Source organism: Serinus canaria, chromosome 1 (genome assembly GCF_022539315.1).
Source record: "Serinus canaria isolate serCan28SL12 chromosome 1, serCan2020, whole genome shotgun sequence".
Taxonomy (NCBI): domain Eukaryota; kingdom Metazoa; phylum Chordata; class Aves; order Passeriformes; family Fringillidae; genus Serinus; species Serinus canaria.
The window spans coordinates 76,141,122-76,165,776 of record NC_066313.1 but is presented as its reverse complement, the minus strand read 5'-3'; the positions used below and the strand labels follow the sequence as shown (position 1 = coordinate 76,165,776).

The 24,655-nt window shown below is 38.9% G+C and overlaps 2 protein-coding genes across 2 annotated transcripts in view; both read left to right on the top strand.

Annotated features, from left to right (window-relative positions):
- TMTC4 (transmembrane O-mannosyltransferase targeting cadherins 4) overlaps positions 1-18,851 on the top strand; it is a 55,951-nt gene extending 37,100 nt beyond the window's left edge. Inside the window, exons 12-18 of the mRNA XM_009085326.4 lie at positions 5,176-5,255; positions 5,428-5,535; positions 5,658-5,799; positions 6,481-6,595; positions 7,087-7,199; positions 13,434-13,503; positions 14,021-18,851. Of these exons, the coding sequence (XP_009083574.2) occupies positions 5,176-5,255; positions 5,428-5,535; positions 5,658-5,799; positions 6,481-6,595; positions 7,087-7,199; positions 13,434-13,503; positions 14,021-14,172 (780 nt within the window). The 3' untranslated portion in view covers positions 14,173-18,851. The remainder of the gene's footprint in view (positions 1-5,175; positions 5,256-5,427; positions 5,536-5,657; positions 5,800-6,480; positions 6,596-7,086; positions 7,200-13,433; positions 13,504-14,020) is intronic.
- A 2,472-nt stretch (positions 18,852-21,323) lies between these two features.
- GGACT (gamma-glutamylamine cyclotransferase) overlaps positions 21,324-24,655 on the top strand; it is a 28,312-nt gene continuing 24,980 nt past the window's right edge. The window contains exon 1 of the mRNA XM_018908795.3: positions 21,324-21,428. The gene's annotated coding sequence lies outside the window, so the exon portion shown is untranslated. The remainder of the gene's footprint in view (positions 21,429-24,655) is intronic.

Genomic DNA, 24,655 nt, shown 5'->3' with positions numbered 1-24,655 from the left:
GTAAATTTATTCAAATGTTATTTATTTGCAATATTTTAAAATATATAAAATAGATATGGTATATATATATATATATATATATATATATATATATATGTGTGGTATATATATATATATTATACACACACACACACACTATATATATATATTATATACTAATATCATATACTATATATATATATATATATATATAAATAAAATACATGGTGGGTGGGTAGGTAAGGTTTTTTAAGAGAGAGAAACAAGTATGTTACAGATCTTGGTTAAACATGTCCAGGAGCATGTCACCCATTTGAACTTGTGTGGCCCTGCACTCAGGTTGGTTTCAAAGGCCATGAGACTGAAACAATACACATTTTTAATATATTTGGCAGTATTTTCCTTAGCTGAACAGGAGGTGCCTCTGTATTTATTTCATTTTCCCTACCACCTTTTTTCATACTGTATGGATTGGATTCTTCTCCAGGGGAGAAGAAGTTGTTTCTTAGCATTTAGTTCCTCTCCTTGGACTAAATGAGAGGCCTAAGTCAGAAGGACTGTATCCTAGATTTGTCTTTCTCTCCACTGATGATAAAAGAAGTCCTGACAACTAGAGCAGATGTGGATCCATGAGATTATGTGAGATTTTGACCCTCTCCTACTGCTGTTCACTGTTTATAGACATTGCTGGATTGTTCCTCACCTTCTGAAGCCATTAAGCCATTACATATGGCTTCTTTCAAGTTTAAAGATTATTCCCAAAAATGCTCTTGGTTTTGCTGGGTTTTTTTTGTTTGTTTGGTTTTTTGTTTGTTTGTTTTTTCCGTGGGAAATGTTTGCATTGTTGGAAGAACTGAGTTATTTCTTGTCAGCTTTCAGAAAAGCCATAGCAGTTATGAATCCAGAGATGTTCTTTATTCCTGGATGACTTTTTCTCATTGATTATCTAAATAAATAATTGCAGTTACACTGTTACACACATGGGAACTAGCCAGCATTTTTCTTTTCCTGGATTTGAAATAACTGAATTTAAATGATTGTAAATTATTGTGATTTTTGTACATAATCTCTACATTCTCTTTGCTACTGGCTTTTCTTTAAAGGATAGAAATTAATAAACATACTTTTTGAAAAGCCATTTCAGTAGCAATTTTTATGCAATAATAAGCAAGGAAGTTAAAATACTCCCAACATAATGTTACTAACTACCTGCCTTGACATACCAGAGTAAGTAACTTTGAAATTTATGCTTTATGCAAACTGCAATCATTATAGATACAAGTTTGTCAGAGATCAACTGTGCTAATACTGAAAAGGTACAATAAGTTTGTGAGATTGGTTTCTATACTTTCTTAAAAGGTCCTCTAAAGCCTCTTTGTTACAGAACAAGGTTCAATGCTGCCTGAGGATCTGATCTTTGATCCTTAAGGAAGCTGATCTAGAGGGCATTTCCTTTCGATATTGAGATTTTTTTTCTTTATGCTCTATATTAAAAACGGATTATCTTCTGAGGAATTTACCTCAACTGCTGTGGGCTGTGTTTAAATGGGCTGTTTGCAGTATTTTGCCACCATTTTAGATGTCAATTTTTGTGTATACAAGGACAGTCATGCAGAATAATCTTTAAACAGCATTAGGTACACAAACAAGATGTGAATATAAAAAAAGCTTTGTTTTATTATTATTTAGAAAACAGAATTTTAGTAGAAGAAGAAAGAGAAGATTGATGACACAAGCTGGCATTGTACAGAGGCATCTGCATGTTCCTAGAGAAATATTGACATCTGTGCTTTGCTTTCATCCTTTTCAGTAAATGTTCATATTTGCTGAAAAAGAGATTATCAGCAGCAAGGAAGAGAGAGTAAAATTGGTGATAATAGTAATGCTCCAGCTGAGGGGGTGTACCTCCTAGAAGATGATACTACATTTCAATTTCTTCCTGTTCTGCTTTGAGGGAAAACAAAAGCAAAAAATCAGTCTGGCAATAATTTCATTTTTGTACAGGAAAATATTTTTTTTCCTCTCCTTTAAATTTAAATTTAGCATTTAAATAAGAGTTCAAGTACTATGTATATCTGGCACAGAATAATATGCAGTGCTTTTTCTTTTTTATACTGGTTTCTTAGGTTGATTAAGGTATTGAACAGACAAATACATAGAGCTATTCCTTCCTAAGCTCTGATGCTGTGGTTATGTTAACGTCAGCAACACATACCTGTTGAAAGTAGGTTCTACCCTAGGGTATTTTTACCTGATCTCTTAGATTTCTGAGAATGCTGTGTTGTTATGCATCCCTGAGAAATGCTCCTTTTAGAGCTATTACTGTAAAGTAATTGCCTGTTTAAGATTGATAAAGGATCAGCTGAGTATAATGTAATACGTCATTTCCAGTTAATATTTAATCATTTAATAACAAAGGGCTCTTAAATGTTTAACCAGGAAAGGAATATCTTCCCTCCCAGGCTGGCATGCACAGTATCTGTCAAAAACAGAAGAACCACACCTCTAGAGATGAAATTTTAAACAACTCACTGGCCCCTCATTATTAAAGATCAGATTCTTCCCACCCACTGGTCCACAGAAAGCAGCTCTGTCCCTGTGTTGTACGGGAGAGTCACAGACAGCTGTGGTTATGCAGGCCTGCCTTGAGTGAGCTAAAAGCTGACCCTGGCATCTCTCTGCCATGGCCACAGAAGTGAGAGACACAGCTGGATGGCAGAAGTACCTCTCAGATGACTGGATGTGCCTGGAAACCCTTTGCTGCTTCTGCTCTTCAGAGCAGGATGTTACTGCATCCTCTAACCCATTGCAGAACTGGTTTTGTCATTGGATGTCTCTGGTAGGCTGGGCACTTCTTTTGATATCTTTGGTTTTGGGCTTCTTTCCTCTTCCTTTCTTTGTCAGCACCATATTAAGAGGAACTAAAGCTACAATTCCACTTGAAGGGAAATTAGAAAATTATTGTATAGAAACATCATTTCCTTTCACACAGGAGCTGTAGCTGAGGGCAAAAGAAAGACACCATTGAAAATGCTAATTAAATAGTTGTGCAATCAGTTTTAATAGGTTATAGTACATCTTTTTAGTTCAGTTCACAAAATGTACATGTGCACTTAGTACTTCATTTGATGTTTTGACTTGAGAGAATTGATATCTCTCAGTTTTCTTCAGACTGCACAATTCTGTTTACATGAAAAAATATTTTGGCTGCTGGTATTTTTGGGAAAAAAATGGATGTGAAGATACTACATATTTTTTAAAAAACTGTGAAAAATAGAAAGTAAAGTGCTGTTTCCTAACACAAGACAGATGACATGTGAAAGACTGAGTGGATGGTATACACCAAAATTTTTCTCATCTGCTCTGTCCTGGTCTTTAGTCAAATTTCATTTTGGAAAGCTTCTTAAAGAATGAAATTCAGTCAAGTTAAATATAATTTTGTTTGCTGATACTGAAGTGTAAAGTTATCTACTTCAAGGGCTAACATCCAGTATTCAGTGAAATCTTTAAGTTTGGGGGGTTTTTTTGTGTTGCCACAATTTATCTTTTATCTGGGTAAAATTTGAATATGTGAACTTCAACATATATAATCAGAGCAATCCAATTTTGTGAGAATCTTAGTATTCTGAATAATTTCTGGAGGAGAATATAAATAGAATTCAGTCCTGAGAAATGTCTTTCAGGGTATTTCATTTTACTTTAATGACTTCTGGGAAAATGATGCTCTCTCTTCTTGTAATTTTTGACCCTGTCAATGGATCTTCATTTGGTTATTTCTTGATGTAAATGTACCATTCTCTTGCTTCTTTGCCATGGGCTTTGTCATTTTTTTATGAATGTACAGTACAGTGCCAGGATTTTTTTCTTCATGGAAGCTGTACTAGAACTGCTTTTAGGGGGTGCTGAATTTGTGTTCTACTTTATATCTTACAATGTGAGGAGCTGCCTCTATGCATGCTTAGTAAGCTTTATAGCATCTCTGCTCTCCTTAAAATCAGTGAAAATACTTTTTCTCACATTTGAGAAAGCATGGGAAATGTCCTTGACTTTATTTGTTGGTGGTATGTTACTGCATGCTACAATAGTTACATAGAGATGAGATTCAGCAATTAAATGCCAAAACAACTAGGCTCCAACACTCATGTGTGCTGGATCAATAGGTCCCAGATACTGTGCCAACTGCAATCAGGGGTTTTCAGTTAATGGACATGTCAGATAAAATCCTTTTTTGAATGTAGAAGGTGAATTAGACCTATCTAAGTGGATTATGAACCTATTTTTTTGGACTTCAATCTGAAGTTATTCCTGTATACTGTTTTGAAATTAGATTTTCAAAGTTTGGAAAAAATTACCATATATGTTTGTTTTAGATGAAGTATATACAATTTGATTTCAAATAGTAAAGTAATCTAAATAATGAGTCCTGGCCTGGATGCTGAGAAATCTCTTTTCAAGAGTCAGTACTCACAGTACTTTTCAACCAGGTAACATCATCTTCTGAGATTTCTCTTAAAGTGGGATTTGAGATGTCTTCCAACTCAGATTTGTTCTGAAATATATTTATTCCTATTTACTCTTCCCATAAATTAAGATGATGCATCTTCTCCCTGTAGTCTGAAAGCTCTAGATCCTTCCTTCATCATTCAGTTTTTGACAGGCAAAGTCTTCAACGTGTTGCTATATATATTATTTCAGAAATGCTCTTTGATATATTTTTATCTTTAGACAATAGTTTTGCCTGTCTGTTACCCTTGGTTTGGGTTTTTTGTGAATGTTGAGTTTCTTCTAGTTTATGCTGTAATGAAAACAAAGTTTGACACATTGCTATAGTGTTCCTTCTGCTATGACAGATTTGATTTGAGTAAAACTTTCTCTTACCTGTCAAACAAACAAAATTAAGAGCAGGAGGTCTTCATACAAAGTGCCTTGTGAAAGGTGTGGTGACCTCCGTTACAAAACTAGGAACTGAATAATCTTTCTTATATAGCTGGAATAGGTAAGCTGATCTGTACCTGAGATTTTGTCTTACTGTCTTCATTGTATGAATTATCCAATCCTAAGTATCAACCTACACCAAAAGCCAGCAATGAATAACACAAGTGCTGACTGTTTCTTGGTAGAGAAAGAATTTTTAGCTACTTAATTCCACAAAATATCCGACTGTGTGGCATCTGGAATATCCATCTCTGTTTTCAGGTGCACTACAATGTTGGCAAAAACCTGGCTGACAAAGGAAATCAAAGTGCTGCAATCAAATACTACAGAGAAGCTGTAAGGTATTAGAAATTTTAGTGCTTTAATGATCTTTCCTAAAATTCCTTTCATGTTTAACATGAAGAAAATGCTTAGGTATTCATTTTCATGTTCTGCAGCATTGCAGAGCCAGCAATTTGCATATATTAATACATGTCCATACATAATAATAATCTCTTAAATTTTAAATTTTAGGTTGAACCCAAAATATGTGCATGCCATGAACAACCTTGGAAATATTCTGAAAGAAAGAAATGAGCTCCATGAAGCAGAGGAGTTGCTGTCCTTAGCTGTACAGATACAGTATGTTTAGAGCAATGCTAAGCAGTGTTTTGCACCAACTGAGCCAAAATGATACAATAGGATCTTGTGTTTCCAACGCTTAATTGTCCTCTCTGTTGGTGTTTTTTTCCCAATTTGCCCAGACCTGATTTTGCTGCTGCATGGATGAATCTAGGAATAGTGCAGAACAGTTTAAGAAGGTTTGAAGAGGCAGAGCAAAGCTACTGGACAGCAATTAAACACAGAAAAAAATATCCAGATTGTTACTACAATTTAGGGCGGTTGGTAAGTGCTTTTGAATAAATGATAGCTATGACTGGAATCTGTGTGTCTTTCTGTATGTATATATATATATATAGAAAGATTTATATAATTCTGCTGTACTGTTAAAAGCTGATAGTTATCCCAGTTTGCTTATATTGTATTTTAGGGTGATTTCATACTTTTGGTAGCTTTTTCTATTACTTTCCTGGTATACTTCCTTCCACACAACCTTTGGTAATGCTACTCTATCATATAAAAAAAGCATAAACAAAAATACGGATTTTAATTCTTTTTTCCAAAAGGTATTATTAATCATTTCCCAATGTTTTGCATTCCTTAGTGTGTTCTTAGCTAGTAGAACTATGCTGAAAAATTCAAATTAGATTTTTGAAAATATGTACATTAAGTATTTACTAAATCTCTTGTGTAGATTTCTAAATTGTATGCTGTTTCTTCTCCTTATTCTATTGGTACATGCATACTTGAAGGCAAGGCTCACTTGCAGAGGAAAGAAAAGGAAAATTAGTATATAGCATTCTTATCTTCCATACTACAAGAGTAGTCCTTTTATGTTTATTTTTGTCTCTAAAAAGAAATGCTACTAGAAAGGACAAGACATTAACAACTTTTTAGTGTCTTTAGTGAATGATAGGAAAGTAAAGCAAGTAATAGCAAAATTACTGGATTTTTCTTTTGTTTTAGTATGCAGATTTGAATCGCCATATAGATGCATTGAATGCATGGAGGAATGCTACAGTCCTGAAACCAGAGCACAGTCTGGCCTGGAACAATATGATAATATTGCTTGATAACACAGGTAAAGGTCTCTTTGAATGTTTTAATGAATAATTCAGTGTCTAGAAAAACTTAAACCTTTATCTGTTTTTACCTAAAAGGATCTCTACCTCTTCTTTGGCTACCCAGACCCCCTCTAATAATATAAGAATGCCCTCTGACTCAGTGATTTTAAAGCATCACTTGAAATCCAGCCCATAAATTGAATTTCTGATACTTAAAAGTCCATCATTGTGCAAGCATGTTTGCATTGCAGATTAAATTCCAGAACTTTTTAATCTCTGTTTTCTTGTTCTTCTGAAGGTGTTATCTATTGAAAACAAAATGAAGATATTCTTTTGCCTTAGTCTACAGGATTTTACATTTGTGTGTGTGTGTGTGTGTATGTGTGATACCTGGTTTTCTCTAAAAAATTATGCAGTCAGCTATTTGTAAAAGATGTATGCTTGCAGCATGAACTAATAAGGCTTTGTTAAAACATGTCTTCTCTTTTTCTGCTATCTGGGCTCCCAGGCAATCTAGCTCAAGCAGAAGCAGTTGGAAGAGAAGCCCTGGAATTAATACCTAATGATCATTCCCTTATGTTTTCCTTGGCTAATGTACTGGGGAAATCACAAAAGTATAAGGTAGGTAACTAGAGCTTTTTGACTCTAGGGCTTTGGGTTGGATTCATTGGGTTTTTTTCCATAATTAAACTCTATCTACATTTTTTGTAAAAATTGTTTAAGGAGATCATTGTGGACTATGACTTAGAGAATCTGTTTAAAACGCTTCAGTGCCCTTTTCTACCACAGTATTGGTGTGTGATTCTGTCTTGAACTTGTCCCTCCTTATTTTAGATGCCTGGGTTACAGATGTTGCTGCCCTACACTATGTCAGTGGTCAGTGAAGGGAAATAGGCTCTTAAGCACACTAGAGGGCAGTTAGGGTCTTGTGTTCCCTCACTGCAGAGGGAGAAAGCCTGCATTGAATTACAGACCTTGTTTCAGGAACTCAAAAGGGACAGAGTAGTCCTTGTGCTTTTGCGATTTAATATGTGAATACATATATATAGATAGATAGATAGATAGATAGATAGATAGATAGATAAGAATTCCAGCCTTTTTGCCTCAGACATGATGTAAAATACAGTACTGTGAGTTTGTTAATCCCAGACTGAGGATGGAATACCCGGGTGATCTCAAGATGCTATGAGAGAAAGTACATGCATTGCTCAATGTATTGAACTTTCTGTTGGATGCGGTGGAGCAGCCTGTGAGTGGTACCTCAGCATTAGCTACCTTTATTTGCAAGTAGTAAATGTAATGAACCTGATGAGGATGACTTGTTTTCCAAAGGGAATTGTATCAGATGATAAGCTTATATGACACAGAATAAATCATACACATTTAATATAGTTAGTTGTTTAAACTGACTCTATAATCAGTGATTTATGTATGTGATAGGGACAAATTATTAATCAAGTCCTTGGTGTACCTCTAAAAAACATCATTTACTGAACCTTTTTAGGTTTTTTTTAGGCTTTTAAGGGTTTTGATGTCTTTTTGATAGTGATAATGTTAACAGCACTGCAGGAACATCCTCATTTATATACAAAGTAAGAAGATTCTATGATACGAAACTTATCAGGAGTAAACAGCCCAAGTTGCACCAGGAAAGGTTTAGATTAGCTATTAGGAATTTTTTTTCACAAAAGGGGTTGTAAAACATTGAACCAGATTGCCCAGGGAAGCCGTGGAGTCCACCATTCTGTGAGTGTTCAAAAAATGTTTGGATATGGCACTTGAGGACACGGTTTAATGGTGAACATGCTGGTGGTGCAGGGTTTACAGTTAGACCTCGTGATCTTAAAGGTCTTTTCCAACTTTAATAAGTCTGTGATTCTCAAAATAGATACATCTGTCCAGCAGTTACTGTGACCACTTCTATTTCTACAGTATTGATCATCTGTGGAGCCCTGAGCTGTTCACATTTGAAGCCAGAGCCTGTGACAACCCAGCACTGGCTTTTGTTTGTGTTAGTGATGCTGATAAACACCCAGTTAGTGTTCTTCTAGACTGGCTAGGTTTCTTTCCTGGACACTCTAATTCTTTTCTCTCTCCACCTGAGACTGTTATAAAATGCATATTTTAGGTTGGTTTAACAAAGTTCCAGAAGGATACAAATTACCATCCAGAACAAATAAGGTATGAGTTTATGGAGGAGGTAATTGCTAGAATTATTTTGGTGAGTCAGGACTGTGGAAGAATAGAGGATTTTATAGTCATTCATCAGGGAGAACATGTAGCATGACAGAATACAGAGCATTTACAATGAAATAAAGTTAAATAAGTTGAAAACAAGATAGAAAAATTTTCCAGGTGTACGAGAGACAAGTCTGGCTTAGTGGATTTAAAAAATAAAAAATAAGATAGTGGTTTTGATTGCCAGCCCTGAAAGGTTATTATGCTGCAGGAGAATGTGTTGGAGACAATGTAGAAGTAAGAGTAGGGGAAAGTGCAGCTTTTAAGTCCACATTCTGAAAAAAGCAAAAGAAATAGTGGAGCCCAGGGAAAAAAAAAAAGCAGGGCACCAGTGAGTGTTTTAATAGTTCCATATGGAGTAGTAGTTTTGTGCAGAGCTTAACTAGTCACTAAATACTGATGTGTTAGTGAGAGCAAATTAAGGGAATTGAAAAGAGGACTCACAAAGGTTATGCTCTCAGCAGCTGTATTTGGCATTGCCTGGAAAGAGGAGATACAGATTTGTTTGAAATGGGAGAATGCTTACTGACCAAAAAAAAAGCATGAAAAATTCAGATTTCTTGTCCACCCCCTGAGCATGTAAAAACAGAGAAGTGGATGGCTCTTCAAGGATTTTTATTGAATAGAACGGGAGGGGAGGAATGGGGGATGGAGACTGTCAAGGTGATGGAGGTAATTTTCAGAGTGCTGCCTGGCTGTGTCTGATGTGTTGTATAACCTCAGGCAGTTAATTTATTAGGTTACTCATTATGTGCCTCTATAGAAGTTGCCACTATGTTGGCTCTGTTGTCACACAGGAAGATTTGTTCTGGGGTTTTTTGTTATCTCTTATTTTAAAAGACATGGAGTCAAAAAGTTTTTACTATATTGTGAGAAATAATCCTTCCAATAAGCACACAACATTCTCCTTCAATTTCAAATGCACTTTGATTTTCAGCAGAAGATAGGTTTCCTACATCACAAAAAACAAAAAATAGCCCTTTATTTTGTGTTTGTATCTAGTGATGAATGATTTATTGTTCCAGAGAGAAAAGCACATAAAGGATGAGCTGTTTCTGTGGTTTTGTTTGGGTTTTTTAATTAACATCTGTTATACCAAGTTTGATTCTCCTTTGAATGCTTGTTCTTATCTCAATTGATGAAGAACCAAGCTATCTTTAGTTCTTTGAAAAAGATGTGTGCTATATTTTTGTTACATATACATCTATGCTTTTTTTGTAAAAAGTGCAATAAATTGAAACCATTCAGCATTTTTTGTATTTGAAATAAAGCCAGACTACAATTTTGTGGCCTTGGCAGCAGATGGAAAGCGGTGTGCTTACCCCAAGCCTTTGCTATATGCAAGCTGCAAGTTTCTTGGCAACACTTGAAGATCTGGCAAGATGCAGCAATTTGAAATACCACTGATGTACTGGAATGTAGATTTACTCCATATAGCCACAGTAATATGAATATGATGCACCTTAAATAGCCTTTAAACAACCACTACGCTTCTACTAGCTGCTGAGCAAAGTAGTGTGATAAAAATATTCTCAGCATGGAGTTGAAGATGTATGGTAATGGCAGCCAGCTCTTGAATATCTATTTCATTTAATTATCTGGAAGTGCATTTCACTGTCCTTCAGCAGTGAAAGGATGCAAATCTGTACATTAGGTGCTCCTCCTCTGTGTAGGTGGCAACTTTTAGGCATAAGGCTGATTTAAATGGTCAGTATAGCTTTCATTTTGATTGCTGTTAACCTACCCAGTGAGGATAAAAGAGATTAACTAGACCAAAATACTAAAATTTGGGAGTGGGAAAAAGCACAACTTTGTGGGACTTGAAATTACTGCATGCTTTCAAGTGCCAATCCACTGTTGATTTTTAGGATTTGAGAGTTGTATGAAAAGAGGAGGTTATCTTGCATCACTTGCCAAATTTTTGAGTCTCAGTATGTTTCTCAGGTGACTGAGAAACATGGAAATCATGAAATAATTTTGCCTGGAAACGACATATAAAGGTCATCTAGTCCAACCCCTAGCCCAAACCAGTGCCAGTTCCAGCTGAATCCTGAGTATTTCAGTCAGTAGAGATTCTGTAGATTCTATAGCCTCTCTGGACAGCATCTTTCAATGCTTGACCAACTTTATCATAAAAAAATTGATGTTTCCTTAAATTGGAATTTCTTGTATGCCAGTTTCCATCCATTATGTCTCACCTCATCTCACAGACATGTGAGAAGGGTCTGTTTCCATCTTCTCTGTATTATCTCATTAGGTAGTTGTAGGCAGCACCTTCATCTTCTCTCCTGAAGGCTGAAAAGATGCAGTTCTCTCAGCTGGTCTTTGCACATCTTGTGCTTCAGCCCTGTACCATTTTGGTGGCTTTCTGCAAGACTTACTGGAGCATGTCTTTCTTGTAATGGAGACCCCAGCCTGAGCACATACTCCAGGTGTGGTCTCAGAAGTGCTTATCAAAGTCACATGGCCACCAGAGGCCATTCCAGCCTCAACCATTCTGTGATTCCTGCTAGTCTGTTTCTCTGCCTGGCCCAGGTCCCTCAAAATAGCTGTTCTCCCTTCCAATGTATTTCTTACTCCCTCCTCTTAGGTGCTATCTGTAAAGTTTTGAAACTGCATTCAGTCCCATCATCCAAAATATGAATGAAATCACTAAACAGTATGGGTTTCAAAAAAGACCAATGCATCCAGGAACTCTAATAGTCTGGATATGAGAATGCTGGAGCAACTGCTCATCCCATAGGAAAGCAATGCTAAAACTTGCACTATGGAGGTAAATTCGCAGACATCTGGTTCCTCTTGTTAAATCCTATCCAAATATTCCTTGTCCTGAAACAAATTCAGAATCACAGAATAGTTGGGGTTGGAAGGGACCTCTGGAGATTGTCTCACCCATCCCCCTGCTAGAGCAGGTTGCACAGAATTGCATCCAACAAGTTTTGAGTATCTCCAGGGAAGGACACTGCACAACTTCTCTGGTCAATCTGTTCCAGTAGCTGTCACCTGAAGAGTAAAGAAGTTCTTCCTCATGTTCAGGTGGAACTTCCCATGCATCAGTTGCTGCTCATTGCCTCTTGTGCTGTTGCATGGCATGAATGAGAAGAACCTGGATCCATCCTCTTGGCACTCTCCCTTCAGATACTTAGCCATTGATGAGATCCCCTCTCAGTCATCTCTTCTTGAGGCTGAGCAGGCCCAGCTCCTTCTGCCTTTCCTTATAAAAGATGCTCCAGTCCCCTCATCATCTTCATAGCCCTCCACTGGACTAGCTCAGAGAACCCTGGGGTTTGTCATTTCCTTGACCTATGGAGATGAAGGCACTTTCTGCATGAGTCTCTCCTGGCTTGAGAATGGCGGCCTCAGCTGTGCTCAGCAATGCTTTTAGTTTGGGTTTGAATTTGGACATATGGGGAGGCTCTTAAGTCACTCAGAGCTGAGTGACTCAATCTTGACATCAGAAATTTCTTTTCCCCTGAAGGGACCCTTACAGAGAGTTATTTCATGCTTGACATGAGAAGATGGTGGAACCAAAAATCTGGCTGACAGGCTTTCTTTTTCAGTAGAGCCTGTGATTTATTTTAAGCAGTGAAAGCTTAGCACAAAGGAAAGGACTATTCTCCATTTTACTGTTCTCACATACCTCAGACAGCAAGTATGTGCATTCAGATGGAAGCCTACCACATTGAGGTAATTTTATCTTCAGGTCATTTGCATTGAAACTGAATGAGCAACTTTCCCTAGAGCACAGCACAACATAGAAATCTATGTAAAATTTGCTCTTAAGTATCTAAACTTGCATGTTAGTGAGTAAATATGCTCCATTTGGATTGGGGGGGGGGGAGTTTTTAAACTTCTGCAGGAAATATGCTCTGGGGAAAGAGGCAGCAATATTAGCAGCTAGTTTGGAAAAACAGAATTGTTTTAATTAGAGAATAAATTTAGTAGTAAATTATACTCTGAATATTAGGTGAGGGACCTGAGGTTTTCTAAGACTCGTGATACTCAGATATCACAAGTCTTAAGAGCACACATTGCAAACAGTAATACAGAGAAGGTAACTGGGGAGGAAAATATGAAGGATGTTGCATGGCATGATATGATTTGGCATGTTTTTTAAGTAAAAGATAGTCAGCTACTCTTTACGGGGAGCCACACTGAAACATCTGTTTGAAAGGGATGTACTGGAATGCCCCTATTTTTAATGCTAAAACTACTGTAAAAGGGAAAGTGTCTATAGGTAGTTTGCTTAGATACTAAATTACATTTCCTCAATTTGATTGCATAAGTAGGGAAAAGTTCAGCAGGTAATGTTTGAAAATACTATAACTATTAAAAAAGGTACTTTAGGTAAAAGTTCACTAGTGCTTAATAAATTTCTGCTAAAATAACAGCAGCCTGTGAAAACATGACACTTATTTGCAGCATTATTACTGGTTTCAACAGGCTGTAGCCACCTGAGCTACAGGATCAGGCAGGCTTAGGATATTTATATGGTAGTATCATATAGATATGGCATAGTTTTGGAAGGTTTGTAATTACAGTGGTGGGTAAATTTGGCATTGTTTTATATATATGAGAATGATCTTTCCTGATGACTTGTTATTTTAAATTATTCAGGAATCTGAAGCTTTGTTCCTCAAGGCAATTAAAGCCAATCCAAATGCTGCCAGTTATCACGGTAATTTGGGTAAGAGCCTTTCTAAATCTTATCAGCTATATTGTTTATTTGCTTCATATTCATTGTGTTTAAAAAGAAAAAGCAATCTTTTGCGCCTTCTTCCTGCTGGGCAGATTTCTATTTTACTTTCTAGAAGAACTGCCAGCCAGAAGAACAGGGCACTAAAGCCAGAAAAGCTGTCACACGATATGACAGATCAAGAGGGCTGCAAAATCCAGCCCAGAGGTAGCTGCACTTTAGTGTCTGCAAATTGGTTCATTTATGCTCTGCTTGTAACCGCAATGAGCTCACCAGATAAGAGCTGCCATTTATGGCTCCATTGTAATTCATTCCTTCATCATTCCCATGCCAGATCTGCTCCCAGGCTTTGCTCCTGCATTTGGCAACAGAACAAGCAGCTACTGTGCCACCAGCCAGTGACAGACCCTCGCTGGAAACAAATACCTCAGTGTTGTTCTCCAAGTGATTGGCAAGATTGTACGTTATTTAACAATATTGCTAACGAAATTCCCCATTGATGTTCCAGCTGTGCTTTATCATCGCTGGGGAAACCTTGACTTGGCGAAGAAGCACTATGAAGTTTCTCTGAAGCTTGATCCCATGGCACCGGGAACCAAGGAGAACTACAACCTCTTAAGAAGAAAACTGGAGCAGTTGCAAAAGAAAGGCGGTGCCTGATGCTCCTTTTCAGGTTGCCCGTGCATGCTGTTTACGGCTGCTGTTACATGGGTACTTCTGACCATGTACAGGCTTCAGTCATCATTGCTCAAAAACAACACCACCAGCACCGTACACTTGAATGTCCAGTTTTGCCCTCCTACAGATCCTAACATTTCAGCTTGAGGGATCGTTTTTATTTTTACTTGAACTGCTTTTAAAGTCCATTAGAACATTTTTATAGGTATATGAAAGCAATGCAGATGGAATTTCACAGCATACACGTGTAATTTGATGTCTTCATCTGACTTTTTAGTAGCAGGATGAATAGCAGGAGGCAGTTTTATTTCTGAAAGTGATACTTAAAAGTGCAATTTCCTGTTTAAATCCTGATCTTTTCAAGTATGAAAAATATCTGTCCACTTCAGTTTTATTACTGCCTTCCAGTGCCAGTCCTGCAGAGCCAGTGGAAGAAAGAATTCTCTCCAGCACATCAGTCTACTCATATAATTTGAGTTAAGCCCTTTTGCTCATTTCTCTCTCCAGCCTGTGAAGTGTCACATTTGTACAGGAGTAAATAAGGGCAAGGATTTGACCATAAATGTCTGTCAGCCAGTGTACTGCTCAGGTATGCCTGAGTGTAGAAAACACTGTTGGATGAAGACGGAGATTTTAGCAAGCCGCTAATGAAAAGAAGGAGAGGCAACAGAGGAGTCAGGTAGAGTTTCTGTTCTCACAGGCAGCCTCATCTACCACAGACAACATGGACAAGTCAGAATTGCTGTAGCTCCTGTGGCAGGTCAGTGGTTTAAATACAGTATAGTGTCTGTAGGAGCTAATTGCTGTGTTCAGGCAATTCAGTGCTTTTTGGTTAAGGATATTACACCTTTCAGCTCCTATATTCCTTGGGAATAAAGAGAGAATTTCTGTGGAGCAGTAACTGTGCAGGAGACCTGACCTTGGCTGTTGATCTGTTACCTGAAAGAACTTGGCTTCACCTTTGTCTCCCATGGCTCATGTGTTTGCTGAAGGGACAGATAAATAAGCATAGTTGTTAATGCATAAACTGAGCACATCAATGTGACATGATTTAGAGGTGGTTTATGTTGATACCATGTTACCTCTTAAAAGGGGCTATGCTTTAATACACATTTGAACTCTGGCTGTCCAGAGTTGTTTGTCATGTATTATATATTTACATTCCTGCTTCAGGAAGTAGTAACATGTCTGTTTATTTGCTGGTGGTTGGTTTTTTGAGTTTCTTTGGGGTTTTTTGAGATGTTTATTTTTGTTTATTTGTTTAAGATTGGAAGTTTGCTATTGGGTATGAAAGCTGGGGAACTTTACCTGTCTCTCCATATTTCTTTATTCTTGCCATCCATGTCCCTTGGGAGAAATTGATCAGCACAGTATGATCAAAGCTTGCTCAGGTACTACAAGTCATGCAGGTACTTTAGTGTACTATTTTTGCCACACTAACTGTAGATCTAGCCAGCAAGGCTGTTGCAGTGTGGTGCTGTCCACCAATTTGGCTTTGAACAAACAAACATGGCTACATACTGGTTTGTTTTAGTTGTGGTGCCACAGGCATGCATGTGTGCTCCTCTCCTACAAATACAGCCTGCTTCTCAGTGGGTTTCTCAGTGGGTAACATAGGGTACAAAGCTGTGGCAATTATTTCCATTTCTTCTGGTTTCTGTACAAAGTTTTCAGAAATTTGTTTCTGAATATGATCCAAGCATGCTCTTTGATAAGTATCTGGCAAGCAGAACACTGCACCAGTATGGCTAATGATCAGCCTAGCTTAGTACCAACTTTTGTATCTGAAAGGTGATGAAATAGATATACCCTTCAGTACAAGCAACATGTTCTTAAGGCTTTCCATACATAGCCTACTATTCATCAGAGAGAGAGAACACATAGCTTCTTCAGTCATGAGGAATTAAAGAGTAGGGATCTGCCTCGATGAGCTAATTTATAGCAGAAAATAAATATGTTTACTATCATCAGGTCTTTTCTGTATATTTGGAGTATGACATCCTGAGTTTAAATTATTATTCTCATCATAAAATCCACATGTGTAGTTTTCCCTGTTGCTTTCCATATCAGCTTTAAAGACATCCACTAGATCAATATTATGTATGAGGGATGAATTTTTTCTAGGTCATTATAAACCAAAGTTGTAGAAATTCCTCTGAGGAAGTCCTTTTATTCAAAGTCTTAAGACAGAAGAGACCAACAAACAAATCAGATGTTTTGTTAGTATTTGAAAATGGTCTTTACTTCTCAGTACAGACAACATAATTTTTTCTTGATTAGCTTTCTGGCTACCTGTATATATTTTTTTTTGTTTTGTTTTATATAATATTTACTGCTATAGAAATTCAATGTGATTACTTGTATGATGGTAATATGAAGCATACCCATATGGCTGAGTTTAATGTTGAGGCAAAATTGTGTTTGAAAGAAGCCACAAAGATGACTGCTTTTGTAATAAAATCTTCCTTAAGACTTTTAAGAATACTAAATATTTTTTTACTTTATTTTCAGAAATATTTTGAAAGTGCAAACAGTGCAGTGGCTTTTATTAAAATTGTTATAATGTTAACCTTTTTATTGGTTTTTCATACCTCAAAACTGACTCCTGGAACAGTGCAGAACACTAAACTTCAAAGAGAAAAATGTGAAGAAAAAGTTGGCTTGTACATAACTGTAGTTATTGCCTATCTTTCCAGCATGCTGGATTTTTTTTCCCCATTGCTAATTCCAGAAGATTAAAGTTTCCCTATCAGTTGGCCTGTTTGATTCTCTAGGGAAATTACAAAGCCTTTTTTCTTTTTTTTCTTTTTTTTTTCTTTTTTTTTTCTTTTTTTTTTTTTTTTTGAGAATGATTACTTGTTCAGATATAGTTCTGAGAAGAGAAACAGAATGATTTAATGCACAAACTGGAGTCAGGAAAATAATCACAAAGACTGCTATGGATATTAGTCTCTTTTCACCAAAAACTTCCAGTGAAGGTCCCTAATTGTATGTCTCTGTTGTCTCTAGACCAATGACATGTACATGAAGTTTCCTGTTATTTAATTTCATACTGTTTAAACTTTAGAGATGTGGGTTGTGTGTGTGTGTGTTTATGGGCACTAAGAAATAAAAATCTATAATACTTTTGAATGGTTTGTTAAAAATATTTGGCCTATTCACTGGGAACCTTTTCCTTCATATTTCAGATATTTTTATCTGAGCTATTCATCCTAGTTTCTCTGTATAGTCACTGGGGGGAAAAAAACATCTTTAGGATGGGAGAAGTCATACTTGAAAGAGATATTTGTCTTCACTAACTTCAAAGTAGCTAAGGTGATCAGCTCATACACATGAAGAAAAGTCTCACTGCTGCTTTCAGTTGAAGTAATCTGATCCCACACATGAAGTAATCTGGTCCCTCTAGCAGTCTCCTACATTACTTACACCAAGAATGTGAAGACAGGCATTGAAGCAAACTGGCAGGGACATGCCTTGAGAGGGCAGCTGGATGAGGGAATGGGAGAAAACAAATGAATGGATGAATTTAAAATAAATGACTGATAAAGCATTGAGCAACAAATCCCTGTGTATAAAAAGAGAACATTCACATTCAGTTCAATTCATTGCTAGCTTGTTTATGTTTCAGTAATGAACAGTAGCAATTTCTTATTTAATTGAATTTGGGTGTCTTTCACTCCTGTTTTAAAAAGCAATTCTAAAGCAACTGAACATTTGCAACAGTGAGATTTATACTTTTCCTTAAATTTGCAACAGTGAGATTTGTATTTTTTCCCTTAAGTTCCAGTTGCTATTTCAAGCTGTAGGTATTAGAATGCTTAATGTGATAGCACTGTGTTTCAGTATGGTGAGGGTTTTTTCGTTTTGATATCTTTTGATATTTATTTGCTCGTTCCTGCCTGTGTCCCATATTTCACATGAGTATTGGTATATTCACATACCTGTCATTACATGTAGGCTCCTATGTGCTTCTCCACTTGGCCCTTTCTCTGAATAGTGCTCCCTTCCACAGCTCTTGGGGTGTCTCTACCAAATGTGTGTTAATGAGGGCACATTTAACTCAAAAAGACTAAATTTTGCTGGGAGCAAAAGTGAGATCACATGGCTGGATTTCTGTGACATAAAAGCTGAGGGAGCCAAATTTGTGTCGTAGAACACCATAAGCAGCAGGTGCCACTGGCATTTCAGACTGTGCTGGGCTCCACTATCATGTGAAGTGGTTGTACATAGGTATAATGTTATAAACACAGCAACTTGAACTCTGTGCTTTAAAGAGAAAGAACTATGTATCTCTCCAAGGAAGAGAAAGAAGAGGATGTGCACACCTGCATGGACTCTTGAGCATTGGAGGACTGAGTACTTGGTGTTAGAAAGTTGCACTGCCGTGTTGTGGCATGGGTGTTCAGCGTGTGTCAGTGATGATACGTGTCAAGTGGTTCAGGGCTTTTTAAAATAAGTATTTTTGTTAGGAAAAATCCCTACAGGTACTGAAACTGGTAGCTTGTGATTTCTGAGCTGAACTTTTTTTATGTAGAATTAATCACTTAGACTGCCAATGGTATGTTCCAATTTATTTTCAGCTGAGCAGGGAGTAATTACATTTTTAATGAAGCCATGAAATAAATCTGCATTTTGCTATCTTTTTTTTGCATAGATTTTAATTGTGACAGTGGTGTTTATTTTTGTAGTAAGTTTTTGATTCAGGGTTCTGCTACAAACTAGGAAGAAAACCCTGGGACATTCTTCCTATTAGAGTAATAGTTCAAAATCTTGATTCAGCACAAGTCTATTGATGTTGAATGTGTGTGCCTAAACAAACAAACAAAAAGCAGCACCTGAAGAAAGCAATGGAATACTTAACTAATTAATTCAGTCTCTAAAGTGATAATATATAGAAAGCAGGAGCTACTGCCTCAAATGCTAAGCAACCTTCTCTGCCAAAATCTGATATTTTACCCATTGTGCAACAAACCAATAATGACACACTTAAGAGAGACACTGATTATTTATTTCAGAGTTGCACTATCGGTGGTATTGCACAAAACACACACACTAATTATCAGAACTTTTTACTATTTATAGAATTTAGCAAACAAAATTATTAGTGTTCATTGGCTACAAGTTACATCATTTTCTTATTAACTCCTATTCTTTTATTCTCTTGCTTCTCATGCTAATTAGTCCTATGCTCAGTCTTTCTCTTCTTTGGGGTCGGTGGTCTGTGAGCTGGTGGTCACAATCTCCCCCTGATGGAATTATAATTTACCCAGTCAGAGCTGATTGCAGCACAATCACTGGATTGGGTTTATTAGTTCCTATTTTATTTTGGGAGTTCTGCCAGATGTCTTTGTGGCCTGTAAATTCAAAACTGTGTCCACTATCAGTGGTACATTCCCCTAGGTCTGAGATCATTGAAGCATTTCAAGCTCTAAATCCTAACAAGGCAATTCTACCAAGTAATTTGTTTTTCTAACACCTGGACATCACTTAGAGCTTGCTTGTTAGCTGTTATTTGCTCACAGATTGAATATCCCTTCTTGGTGATTAGGCTTATAAGCATACAAAGAGCAAACATCAAAGAACATCCTTTCTTAAGAAAATTTTTATATGTATTTACATATACATACTTAATAATGTTCTTTGGCAACAATCCTACCTAGTGTTATAGATGAAATAGAATTATTGAATGGAAATTGGGTAAAAAAAGTGAGTAGTAGTCTATAAAAGATACAACCTGGCTTCCACTTAGTCAGGGAGGAAGAACTGACACCAAAATATCACCTGCTGTCCCAGTAACCAGGCTACAGAAAGGTACTTGTATGCTCCAGAGAGAATCATAGAATATCCTGTGTTGGAAGGGACCCATATGGATCATCCAAGTCCAACTCCTGGCCCTGCATGGATAGGTCCTGTGTGCAAGTCACACCGTGTGCCCAGGAGTGTTGTCCAAAACACTTCTTGAACTTCATCAGGCTGATGCCTGACACTTCTCTCGTAACCACCTGTCTAAAAAGCCTGTTCTAGGGCTCAACCATCCTTTGGTGGAGAAACCTTTTTTCTGATACCCAACTTAAACCTTCCCTGAACCAACTTCACAGGCCATTCCCTTGGATTCTATCACTGATCACCAGAGATCAGTGCCTCTCTTGTTTCCCCTCATGAGGAAATTGTAGAGTGCAATGAGGTCTCCCCTCAGTCTCCTTCAGGCTGAACAGACTGCTCCTCATAAGGCTTCTCTGGACTCCTCACCGTCTTCAAAATCTTCCTTTGGACACTCTCTAAAGCTAAGTATCTTCCTTATACTGTGGCACCCAGAACAGCACACAATATTCAAGGTGAGGCCACCCCAGTACAGAGCAGAACAGAGCAGGACATTCCCACTGGTGCTGCTGAGCCTGATGTCCCCCAGTACACGCTTGGCCTTTCTGTCTGCCAGGGCACTGCTGACTTATGTTCAATTTGCCATGGGCCAGGACCCCCAGGGCCCTTTCTACAGCACCGGCAGAAAGAGCATCTCACTCTTATTCCTCCTATCGACGCATTTACTTTAAAGTGATTTACTGTGAGGAACTCGCACATGCTTTGCTAGAGAGCAAACTGATCCCTACGGAGCCAGCTTAAGGGAATCTGGCTGGTAACTAGAAGCTGCCTGCAAAGGTGGTCAGCAGAAAGGCACTTAGCACCCTCGAAGTTTAAAACTTCTGCTTCAGCAGGCTCAAGACCAATCTGTGCCTGCAGCCAAACTCCGTTCCTACAGAGTAGTCAACAGCGTTTATAAAATAAGCGGTTTTTTAACAGGTTCTCTAAAGGCCAGATTGGCTGCCAAACGTTGCACTGCTTCACGCGTTTATTACGGCCTCCAGCCGGCGAGGCCCCGGCCTCGGAAGCGGCCCTTCCCGGGGCGCCGGGCGCTCCTCCCGCCTTGGCAGCGGCCGCGGGCTATCCGGCTCTGCCGGCCCGAGCCCGCCTGGCCGCCCTGTCCGCGCTCCGGCCAAGCACGATCCCTCCCTCTGGCAGCCGGGCCGGCTCCGGCCGGGGGCTCCGGCCAGCAACCCCGGCTCACCCCCGGCCCCGCGCCCGGGCTCCCCGCGTTGCCCCGTCCGCAGGGGAGGGAGCGCGGGCAGGCGCCGCCCCACGCCCCGCTCCGCCCCGCCGCCTATTCCCCGGAGAGGCGCCCCGGGACGAGCAGAAGGCAGAGGCCGCAGGCTGGAGTGGAGGCGTAGAGGCAGCGCTGGCGAGTGAGTGTCCCGAAGAGCGGCGGGCAGAGCGGGGCGGGGCGGCTGGGCCGGGGCCGGTCCGCCCTCCCCACACGTGATGCCGTGGGGAAGCGCTGAGGGGAAGCGGAGGTGGCGGCACGGGCTGCGGGAGGCCCGGCGGCGGGCAGGGACTCTGCCGGCGGGCAGGGACTCTGCCGGCGGGGCGGCATTGTGGGGAGAGCCCTGCCGGGAGCGCCCTGCGGCTCGGGCCGCGCTCCGAAAGCCACGTGGGAGCCGGCCCGGGCCGGCCCTGCTAGCGGCGGGGAGCCTGGCGGGCGGCTCGGGGCTCCCAGCCGGGACAAGGGCACAGCAGCGCCTCTGTGTGCGCGGGCGGCCCGTCGGTGATAGAGCTGAGTGCAGGGAGAGCTGTCCCTGGCGCTGGACTGGCCAAGGTGGTCGGGCGCATCCTTTAAACAGAAGTGTTCATTATGATCCAAATACTCCTTTTAGTAACATACCTTTGCCCTTGTTATGGGTTAGTGATATGTGTTTGCGGAGCCAATACCTAAACTAGAGGGAAAAGAGAAAGGAAAGAGTTCAGGTACCATAGATGCAGAGTTCAGGAGAAGCTGCCCCTGCCCACTGTGAGGCTTGAAAATAGGTGGTTTGAGGCCCCTTCCAACCCAGACCATTCCATGACTGTACATCCTTACAAGATAGCATTTCAAAAGTTTTTTTTTTTTTGGTTTTTTTTGGTTTGTTTTTTTTTTGCCTGCATTTCTTGGACCAGAATGTTTGGGGTGGGTGTTCTTTTTTTTTTTTTTTCCCAATTCACCTTCATTTTGATTTTCATTTTGCTATACTTTCGTTCCCCCACCTGTTCTGTATCCTTTTCCATTATAGAGTTACAAAATCTTTTTGGGTTTGCGTTAAGGTTCATTTAGTTATATCTGTGTTAATTCCAGACAATTAATTTCCTCATTTTTTGCTTCAGGTATTTTTTAATTTGCTGCTTCTGTAATTTTTGCTATGCTTTGAAAATATCAAGGTAACATCTTCTATAGACCTGCACATACAGTGGCACAACTGTAAATATCTCCATGACCAAATTGTTTCCCGTAGAACTCTGTGAGGAATGGACTTGTTTTATATACTCTCTAGCTTAAGTGGGCAGTCAACCTGGAAAAGCAATTTTTTGGCAATTAAAGTTGCTCATTGTGTGACAAAGGCTATTAAGAGAGGCCTTAAATTTCACATCTGTGAACAAAACATGAGTAAATTTTCATCATTCTTCTCCCCTCCTCTTGAGAGAAGTTTTAAAAGCTTAGACTGTCTCTACAGTATATTTAACTGGCACTCATCTCCTGTCCTCCCTCTGTCATAGCTGCCAAAGTCATATGAACACTAACATGTCTTGTTAGCTAAGTGTAGAACAGCTTTCTCCTGCCATGGTTAAATAAATGCTAAACAGAACAGATGTCTCTTTTACTTGTCTGTCTCAAAACCTGAGTTTTCAAAGAGGTTACCTACTAAACAAAACAAAAAAAATGGCCTTTCCATGCATTGCTAATGTTTTTAAATCTGTACCTGACTGCTGACAAATAGTAACTACTTTGTACGTGCATCACGCTTCATTTTCCTTGGGTTCTTGCAGCCTGTTTGCTCCTCACTTTCCAAATTAGCATGGTTTTCTGCCATCAGTTTTGCAAGCAAGTTTCTTTGAGCTTGTTCATGAGTTTGTTTTGAGACCACTGGAATGCTGAACACAGCTTCGCTCCATCACGCAAGAAAGCATGTCATGTTGTTGGTATGTGTCATGTCATCTACTCCTCATAGCTTTTCTTTTTGATGACTGTATACGTGTGATTGGAGTTTTTTGTTTCTCATTTTCTCCTGTCATTCAGCATAGAAATATTGCTTGGAGTGCTTTAATTACTGCAGCGTCTCCTTTTTTATCCTTTAGAGAGACTTCCCATGTCAGTTCATGCTTTCCTTGGCTGATGTTTGACATGGAAATCTAGGTGCCTCCGGAGAACAGAGGACACAAGCAAGGCCTGGTTTGCAGCAGATGTCCTGCTGTCTCTGCCACCCACTGTTCTGCTGAGCACTGCCTCTTCCCTTGGAAAGTGTCATCTAGCACTGGCTTTAGCCTTGCTCTGAGTGGGAGGCTGGGTAGGTGACCTTCAAAGGTCCCATCCAACCAACATTCCTCCAAGTCTGTCTGTACATTCTCATAACTCCCAATAGTAACCCAGCTGTCTATTTTAAAGGAAGTTTTCTCTTGAAAATTACTTTCATCTGACTGCTCATGTAACCCTGGGTTTCGCCAGTTCTACTTCTCTTGTTTATACGGTTGTGTTTGTTCTTGGGGAACTTCAGGGAGATGAGGTTATGTGACTGCCTGATCTACATTGTGAATGTGCAAGTGTAAGTACAGGCACCAAGGTATAGTCATGGTGGTGTCATGGAGTGAAATAAGAGAGTAAATTCCAGGGGTATGTTGTGGCATTTGCCTTCTGCTGCTAGCTCCGGTATGCTTTTACTCTCTAATGGATTAGCCAAATTATTTTTCTGTAATTGAATTTTTCTGTAATGAATGCTATTAAGAGTTACTGTTGGTAGAAGAAAAAGACTCTACATTTCACTGTAGTTTTTGTCAATTCATTTTTGGAGCAATGCACTTTTCTATTCCTATTCAAGTCTTCTTGTATGTCTCTCACACTCTAAAAGTTCTTTGAACTTGAACCTGGTCAAATCATTTTCATTATGTTTTTTATTTAAGTAGAATGTAATGTGAAACTTGAATGACATTTTAAATGACATGAACTGCTTAAGCAGAGATCATGTGCTGTAACAGAACGCATTTTCTATATGAACTGATGCTGCCTTTTTTTTCTCATCTTCCGTAGATTTTTTGCAGTAATCTGACAGAAAGGGTTAGTATTACATAGATAATTGAGTACGAGACAGGGGAAATGGATGGACCCAGTCATGTCACTGAGTTAGCAAATGCAACACCCCTTTTCATTCTGTCTCTCCAAAGAGGATGTTTAATACCTTTTTTCTTTAGAAATCGAACTATTCAGGCAGTAGTAAATCACTGTTCTTAACCCAGAATCTGTAGCTATCCAGAATTTTCTGCTCTTTTTCACTGCAAAGGTTTAATTACATTTTATGGACCATGTCAGATACAGCTCTCTTTTCTCCTCTTCCAATTAATGTTAAAGAAGGATGGGCTGTAGCAGGATAATATCATGTCCTATTGATTT